This window comes from Apostichopus japonicus, chromosome 21 (genome assembly GCF_037975245.1).
Source record: "Apostichopus japonicus isolate 1M-3 chromosome 21, ASM3797524v1, whole genome shotgun sequence".
NCBI classification, from domain to species: Eukaryota; Metazoa; Echinodermata; class Holothuroidea; order Aspidochirotida; family Stichopodidae; genus Apostichopus; species Apostichopus japonicus.
This window is the reverse complement of record NC_092581.1, coordinates 17,758,963-17,767,915: the sequence shown is the minus strand read 5'-3', so window position 1 is coordinate 17,767,915 and position 8,953 is coordinate 17,758,963. Positions and strand designations below refer to the sequence as shown.

Genomic DNA, 8,953 nt, shown 5'->3' with positions numbered 1-8,953 from the left:
CTCGCTACACGCCTGTTCGAATTTGTAAAGCAAAGAGCAGATATAACATCATATCATTGAGCATTGAAATGCCTGTTCCACGATGAACAGCCTCAAAAACTGTCTATGTGTGTAGTCGAAGGCGTAGCCCAATTGGATTTGGGGCTGTAACGACTTGCCCGAAAAAAGGCAAAATATTTCGCGCGCGAAGCGCGCGTTCAACAAATCGATGCCAATATCATATAAGCGAGCATCGGTCATTACATTGCATGGCATCGTGTACCGCACGGTCCGTGAAAGTAGCACAGTATACCGCCGGATGCTAATGTAAACAACCAAATGTCTTATGTAGATGGAGAAAAAGCATAAAGATCCATTTATGTCAAACTCTCTTTTACAGTAGTAATGTCGGCCAATCTTAGAACTTTATTTTAATTACCAAGGAGATCATTTTTAAGCTATTCATTGCTATTTATTTTTATCTCAGTAGGTGCCCGAAAAAATGGGAAAAAATTGGTTGCGGGGCGGGGGTGGGGGCTGCAGCCCCGCCTCCTACGGGACCTACGCCTATGTGTGTAGTGTTCGGTTTCGATATACCTGATATCGGAAATATCTGCTATTTTTCATTTCCTCCAACCAAGTTTTATAATAGCCATAATAAGAGGTTTTAATATTTGTACACCAATAAATTAACTGTGTCTGAATTTTCGAAAATTTCCTCACCAACATTCTTCATCATACTTTCCTCTACTCGTGCAATTTGTACCTGTCTATTAGGGGTTGAAGGAGGTTTTCCCTATTGGTTGTCCATAGATTGAATTTTGTGCAACATTATGGGTATGTTTTGAAGTGATTTTTATTCACGAGAAATGTGAATTTTCAAATTCTCAACAAATAATGGGCTTAAAACCTTGAAAAGTGGGGCTTTCGGATATTGTGGGCCGTGACGTAGAATCGCCTACAAAAGCAATGATCCATAGGACATGCAATGAGGTCGAACATGATGTGTGACTGGTGACAATCTTCAAAAAGGTTATGGATGGGGAAAAAAATTGAGAAATACTTGGTTCTCAGGCAAAAGTGTACATTTGGTTGTCATTTTCAAGCCCGAGAAGTGTCATTTCCGGTGATCTGGGGGGTATCAAAACCAGAAATTTTCTTGTACGCTGCGCGCCAACCGATGGTGGCGCTCCGCTTAGATAGTAATTCGCACCCCCCGGGTTAGAAAATCCTGGATACGCGCCTGCTTATACTAAGTTTGTTTCGGTAAGGGGATTAAATGCAAAGTGGTGCTATAACTTCCATCAATTTAAATACTGTGTAGTACAGGGTTAAATTTTACCAGTGTGTACGACCTACGTGTGTTATAAAGCCATTTGGAAGAAAATCTTTTCTTGTGGGGTTGGGAGAGGGTAACTGGTGGAATTCCTCCCTGTGCATACAGACTGCTCTGATACAACCTTACATTGATCATAGCTCTTTCATGTGCACAGTGAACTTGAATAGTTAACAGCTTCGGATTTCGAAAGGCTGATATTTAGACTTTGGAAACTGTCAATCAAGAAAGACCTTGACAACGAAATTCAAACACAACGGCCTCGTAATTATGGCAACCGCCTGAGAAAAATTCTTTAACTATTAACTAGTATGTAAACACTGGGTCAAAAGGTGTTTCAAAAGTGCGCATGAGCAGTCAAGTATACAACAGTCGTTGCTAGAGAAAAGCATCTGCTGTTATAGCAACTTGTAGATTGACCAATCAGAAACGACCATGCGTTACCTAGTACCTACATAGTAACAATCCGTTGATTTTAACCGCCAGTGTTCTTCTCCTAGTCTATCATTGAAGTAGCAAGAGAAAGCTATCTCACTTTTGTCGATTTTGTTTCCATTTGTTGAAGAAGAAAATTAAAGAAAATGGTAAGTGTGTTTTCAGTTATCGATTCCCATGAATTTATTCATTTAGTTGAAATTCATAATTGCATGTGAACGCACGCTTCGCCTGCACTTTGGTGACAGTTCGGAAAAGAAGTTTTGTAAATTCGTAATATCATCATGTAGTCCACATATGTGTTATACACATGGAATAAATCACAGTTCCCGCTGCGTGATTTCATTCCACCGGAAGAAAAAAAAACATACTTTTTAGCGGACTTTAAACGACTAAAAAATCATTGACAAAATCGAGTAGAATGAATCTAGTTCTACATTGTGTTAATCTAATGTTATACAAACACAGGGGAATAGGTCTCCATAAAAATCTATCAAACCTAACCCCTAAAACACTGATTCATCCTACCGACTGTAACCACGACTTCAAGTTTCCTAATATTTGGTTCGTATCACGTAATGTTAACAATTTCTGAACGTTCCCTTATTAAATTGACCAAATTTAACCCATAGAAGTATCCCCGTCAGTTATATTGAAGTACAATATTGAATCAATGTTGGTTGAAATAACCAGCAAGGTTGGGCGAAATGACCATGCTTGTTGGGCGAAATGACCAACAAGGTTGATGGAAATGGTTGTTGGGCAAAGTGACCAGCTTCCCGTACACCATACACTCAGTGCGAGTAATTGAGTTCCATTCTCTATGCTGATTCTGTATGTTATATAGTCTACTTATATCTAGTCTAGGTCTACTATATACGTAATGTGTGAGCGAAAGCAAGGAAAGATCTTGCAAGCCTTATGTGTAAAGCACTTTTCCATTCCTCAGTTTTTTTAATTCCAACCTTTAGCACATATGTCTACATAGCTGTCGTTACTTTTTAAACTGGTGCTTTTCATAACTGCACAGGTGATATAAACAAAAAACTACTGATGCAAATAGTACATTGTACAGTACTTAAGCTGTGAATGACCAATCTGTGAATTAGCAGTGTTTTCCAGGTTGTTGTTGATGCTTAAAGCTATATAGCCCCCCCCCCACCCATCCGGTGCTACACCTATTACGATAGCATCAGGGAAACAATGCATGCTTCCCATGAGTCTTTTTTGCTTTTTTTTCTATAATATGCAAATAAGCACAGCGGAGAGTTTGGCAACAAAACTGATTCTGATCGCACCCCCCCATGCCAGGTACACACATATATATTGCTTTTAATTTTGTATGACATGTCTTCTGCCATATTCATACTAAAGTTGGAAGATGGTTTTATTTATTTCAGCGTGAGTGTATCTCTATCCATGTTGGTCAAGCCGGAGTCCAGATTGGCAATGCCTGTTGGGAACTCTACTGTCTGGAGCACGGTATCCAGCCTGATGGTCAGATGCCCAGTGATAAAACCATTGGAGGCGGTGATGACTCCTTCAACACCTTCTTCAGTGAGACTGGAGCTGGCAAACACGTCCCCAGGGCAGTCTTTGTAGATCTAGAACCAACTGTTGTTGGTAAGTTAGCACACCATATGAATATTTTAAGGCATTCTAAGAATGAGTGGTTGTTTGGTTAAGGACTATTGATGAGAAGCAATTTAAATGATAATTTAGTAAAATCAGTAGTCATCTCTACTTCGGTAGGGAATGTACAGTAATGAGTGGGGGACTGGCGGTAGTTGGATTATAGAGTAATATCATGTACAAACATTCTCCCGGTCTCTGGCTGATTTGGTTTCTGTTCCTTCTAGCTCCTTTCCCTTGTTTGGGACACGTGGTGGTCCAGATCTGGTGAGGTTCATCACCTTTAACAGTATATTAGCACCCTTTGTCTACAAGAAGCATCTCAAGCAATTAATAAATCCAACCATGACATATGCAAATTTTCATTATTAATGAAAACATTGCCTGGTTTCTTTTCACAGATGAGGTTCGAACTGGTACTTACAGACAGCTCTTCCATCCCGAACAGCTAATCACCGGTAAGGAGGACGCTGCCAATAACTATGCACGTGGGCACTACACCGTGGGCAAAGAAATCATTGACCTTGTTTTAGACAGAGTCCGAAAACTTGCAGACCAGTGCACAGGTCTTCAAGGGTTCCTCATCTTCCACAGCTTTGGTGGTGGTACTGGATCTGGTTTCTCCTCCCTCCTCATGGAGCGTCTGTCTGTCGACTACGGTAAGAAATCCAAGTTGGAGTTTGCCATCTATCCAGCTCCTCAGATATCAACAGCTGTTGTGGAGCCATACAATTCCATCCTGACCACCCATACTACCCTGGAGCACTCTGACTGTGCCTTCATGGTAGACAACGAGGCTATCTATGACATCTGTCGTCGTAACTTGGACATTGAAAGACCAACCTACACCAACCTGAATCGTTTGATTGGTCAGATTGTTTCCTCCATCACTGCATCTCTGAGGTTTGATGGTGCCCTCAATGTAGATCTCACTGAGTTCCAGACTAACCTGGTACCCTACCCTCGTATTCATTTCCCTCTGGCTACCTACGCCCCTGTCATCTCTGCAGAGAAGGCCTACCATGAACAGCTTACTGTTGCTGAGATCACCAATGCTTGCTTTGAGCCTGCCAACCAGATGGTGAAGTGTGATCCCCGTCATGGCAAGTACATGTCTTGCTGTCTTTTGTACCGTGGTGATGTTGTACCTAAGGATGTCAACGCTGCCATCGCTACCATCAAGACAAAACGTACCATCCAGTTTGTTGACTGGTGCCCAACTGGTTTCAAGGTCGGCATCAACTACCAACCACCAACAGTGGTACCAGGTGGCGACCTCGCCAAGGTCCAGCGTGCAGTCTGTATGTTGAGCAACACCACCGCCATTGCTGAGGCCTGGGCTCGTCTTGATCATAAGTTTGATCTGATGTACGCCAAGCGTGCTTTTGTCCACTGGTATGTGGGTGAGGGTATGGAGGAAGGAGAGTTCTCTGAGGCTCGTGAGGATCTTGCCGCTCTGGAGAAGGATTACGAAGAGGTTGGAGTTGACTCAGTTGACGCTGAAGGAGAAGAGGAGGAAGGAGAGGAGTATTAGATAAAATCTTGAAATGTTCTCATAGATCAACCTTGTCATATAGCTAATGGCAAGATTTGGCTGAAATGAATTAATTAGAATGCAGCTTTTGGGTATGGGATAGTGGACGAAGGGGGTACTGCTGTTAATAAATCCCCCCTGTGTAAAAGTATTTTAAACAAGTTTCTTATTTGTCAAGCTAGTTCACAGCATTTCCTAAACGCTTTATTTTTTCCAAAGATCTGCAGGAGAGATGTGAATTTCCTAATAGCCAAAAACGATGTTTTACCATGTGTGGTAATCCTAATTGTATGTCCATGGTATGACTTTCATATATATGTCCAAGGGCCCTTTTGGCCCTTTATACCTTTAACTTATCATTTATGACTTTCTGTTACTGGTTTCGGTATAACATCGCTTCCCTCGATCTGTTTAGTCCAATGACTTTTATCAATGAAAGTATATATATTTATGACCTTATAATATACTTAATTAAATGGTAGCTATTAATTAATTTCGATTCACCTTGATTAGAGTCTGTATTCATGACGTATTTTGGAATCATGCTTTGCTTTCAATTTTTCCATATCTTGTAGTCCACAGAGATTGATCATGATGAAATAACAAGTAAATAAAAATATCATTTTGTTCAAATGAAAAATACCAAATACAATTAAACGGAATGAAACAATTTAACTCCACTAGTTATGTGCCATCTCTTACCGATGATTAAGTCTGTTTATGTGTATACCTTGAACCGGATATGAAACGACAGCACAAGTAAGGGTTAATCTATGGGTAGCTTATGTCGATTGTAAGATTATGCATTAGTTGCTTGCATTTAGTGAGGATCAGTTACCATTACTTCCACTCTGCTCTCCCTTCCTCCCCTGTCTCTACCAACCCCTCCCCCCCCTCTTTCCAAATAATCGACCAAACTTCAGATGCAAACACTACGGATTGGTTGAGGTATAGGCTGGGCTACAAACAAACTAAGCATGTATAACTATGTTACCTTTACTGCTTGTCCAGCTCTATCATAAATCGTTGACGGTTGACATGATGACCAGACGCAGATCCAGTGGTGTAGCACCCCTGCCCCATTTCTGCCTCCCACGCAAAAAAAATGTTATTAGCACAACCCTGCACATGTATAGCGTAAATATGGCACAGAATGTACCATTTGACAACGAAGGAAAACAATTAATCTTCTCTGCGAGGAGACAAATCAAACAGATAGTGCGGTTATATAACATCACAAGACACTAGATAGTGCGGTTTTATAACATCGTTATCACATATTTATTAATGATGGCGTTATTAATGATGGCGTTATTAATGATGGCGTTTGATACTTGCCATTGATACCAGCTCCAAAGAAGACACTTTTACACAGTATATACATTGTGTTGTTTGCATATTTCATATTCAGATAAACTTAGCAGCGATCCTGGGCTTGGGAAACATGCATATTTTTATTATTGCTATAGGTGTATCCTAAACAACTCACGTAGTCTTATAAACCCCTCACAACAAGACGCATTAAATTACTGTCTGGGTGGTAACTTGAGATTTTCTCGGCGTTCAAGAACGACCTTTTTTTTACAATTGGCTAATGGAATGTTGACCTCAGGAATTCTTTCGGTCTCAAGGGGATGATCATGTTCCCACAGTCAGTTGATATCGATATTTAATTCAACAATTATTATTTGTCCATATGCCATTTGATTGACGAAAGGTTATGAAGGTCACTCATAATGTAACCTAAATTTCCACAAAGTAAATAGGCAATATGTCTGAAGGGACGCCATGATGTCAAAATGCTGTAAATCGGTTGACACAGTGGCGTAGGAAGGTACTTTTGAGTGGGGGGGGGGGGGCTGAAGACTGATGGCCGGCCAGGAGGGGGGTCTATGGGGAGGGGCATTTCCAGGTGGCCTCAGATGTAATTTGGTGCAATATAGCACACTTCAACACCCACTCCATTTTGTAAATAATTTTGCATTTTCACCTGGCCTTAGATGCAATTTGGTGCTCCAAATGAGATTTATTTTTTCATTTGAAAATGAAAAAGTGGTTTTCTGACTTGCGAAGCGGGGGGGGGGGGCGGAATGATACTTCCTCCCCCATATTTTTTACTGGGGGGGGGGGGCTGGCGCCCCCAGCCCCACCGGTTCCTACGCCCTTGGGTTGGCATATATTATATGGTATCGACATTCTTTTCAATCAATAAATGGCCGTACTTCCATAGTTTACCAATTTATAGAAAAGACCGTGTAGCCTTCTTTTCATTATCGAAAAAAAGGGCTAGAGGCTAACAAAGTCCAGCAATGTTCAGCCGAATGTTTCATTTATTTTAGTTCCTATAGAATTAAATCTACATTATACGTCTAATCATTACACAGCCTGTGGTTTTGGCTTTAATTTGATAGTCGCAACTAGTTTTACGGTAAAACCTTATTTATGAGAGTACTGAATTAATGGTTCTAATTTCAATTTGCTAATTTTATCCCATTATCTCTACTCTGTTCTGTGACTGAATGTCCACGATCATTGATTAATTGGGAATTTCATTAGGGTGTTGATTAAAATTGTTCTGCATGCTTGTGTAGGCACATTCGCGCTGAAGTATGTGTTTTGTGTGTGTGTGTGTGCGTGTGTGTGTGTGTGTGCGGTGGTTTGGAGGGGGGGGGGAGGGGTGGCCTTACGCAGAAGATTTTAATTGTGATGTCATGTCCAACAGGCGATTTGAAGCTTAACAGTCTTGTAACGTGTTAAGTAATGCTATTATAATTGTATTATCATATGTATGTATGATCGTTTTTACTTACTTCCCGAGATAGTTCAAGTATAAAGTTACCCACCCGCCAACCCGATCCCCCACCTTTATTTCATGACAATAATACTAAATCAGTAAAATCATTGCCTTGTCAACAGATCATTTTGGGTCCTCCTTGAAAAACTGGTTTCCACAAATTCTTACTTGTCCCGCAGAAACGGCTTAGCTGTTTTCTCTTCGAAATAACCCGTTAGCAACACTGGACGGGTTAGTCAGTCATCGACGTATAGGACAATAGGCATATCCCGTGTGAAGTCATACAGCAGAAGCGACATATAAGACTACAGTACTATATGCACTCAGAATTATCGTGGACATGTAGTACTCACACAGTGTGATACCTTGTATTAATCTTACCAGGGAGTTGCTATGGAACAACTCCCTGATCTTACACCGTGTCATGTACATTACGACGTTGTTAAGGACACCTAATTATGTCCCCATGGCAACACGACGCTTGCACTTTGAACTAAACGCTACGTCAGATCAATACCGCAAACAATGAGTAAATGCATGTGTCCATGTACACTTAGCAACGACGTAAGCACGGATTAGTGGAGCTGTAAGCCTATATACTAGTAGGCCTACTACATTAACGGCATGTGTTCTAGTCTTTCAAAACGAAATTTAGTGTGAAATGCTGAGTGTGAAATACGAGTAAAAAAATCATAAACATAGATTTTGACGCAGTTACAACATAACATATACGGACTAGGCCTATACCCAATAAAGGAAGTGAAGTATTTTTCTCTGAACGCATAAAATTAGGTTAAAGATGTGTATAGTGATTAAGATCGTAGAAATATACTTTGCGAAGGGGTGGGTGGCTGGGTTTAGATGTAGGGCAACATTTTTTTTTTATTACATAACACAAGTATAGAGACAAAGCGTATAATAAAAAAAGGAATTGAAGTTTTTATCTCTGAACGCATAAATTTTGGGTTAACGATTTGTAGTCATTAAGATCTAGAAATATGTTTTGCGAAAGTGGGGGTGGGGGGAGGTGGTGTGGTGTGGAGACTGTGAGGGGTACAACTGAACCGGAAAACTGATGTTGCTAGAGAGAGCATGTCCCTGCTAGACTAGTATTGAAAGTCATCATTTGAAGAGGATAAATATGATTACCATCATATGACACCCTCCTCACCCAATAGATAGAAAGTATCATACCATGCCCCATGATCAACTCTTTCTCAGTGGCGGCAACAATGTCGTATGA

The 8,953-nt window shown here is 40.7% G+C and overlaps 1 protein-coding gene across 1 annotated transcript; it reads left to right on the top strand.

Annotated features, from left to right (window-relative positions):
• The first annotated feature begins 1,739 nt into the window (after positions 1-1,739).
• Positions 1,740-5,591, top strand: LOC139962428 (tubulin alpha-1 chain). Its single transcript, XM_071962362.1, has 3 exons — positions 1,740-1,899; positions 3,151-3,373; positions 3,784-5,591. Exons 1-3 carry the CDS (start codon positions 1,897-1,899, stop codon positions 4,914-4,916), a joined length of 1,359 nt encoding a protein of 452 aa, XP_071818463.1. The 5' UTR covers positions 1,740-1,896; the 3' UTR covers positions 4,917-5,591.
• The last annotated feature ends 3,362 nt before the right edge of the window (positions 5,592-8,953 follow it).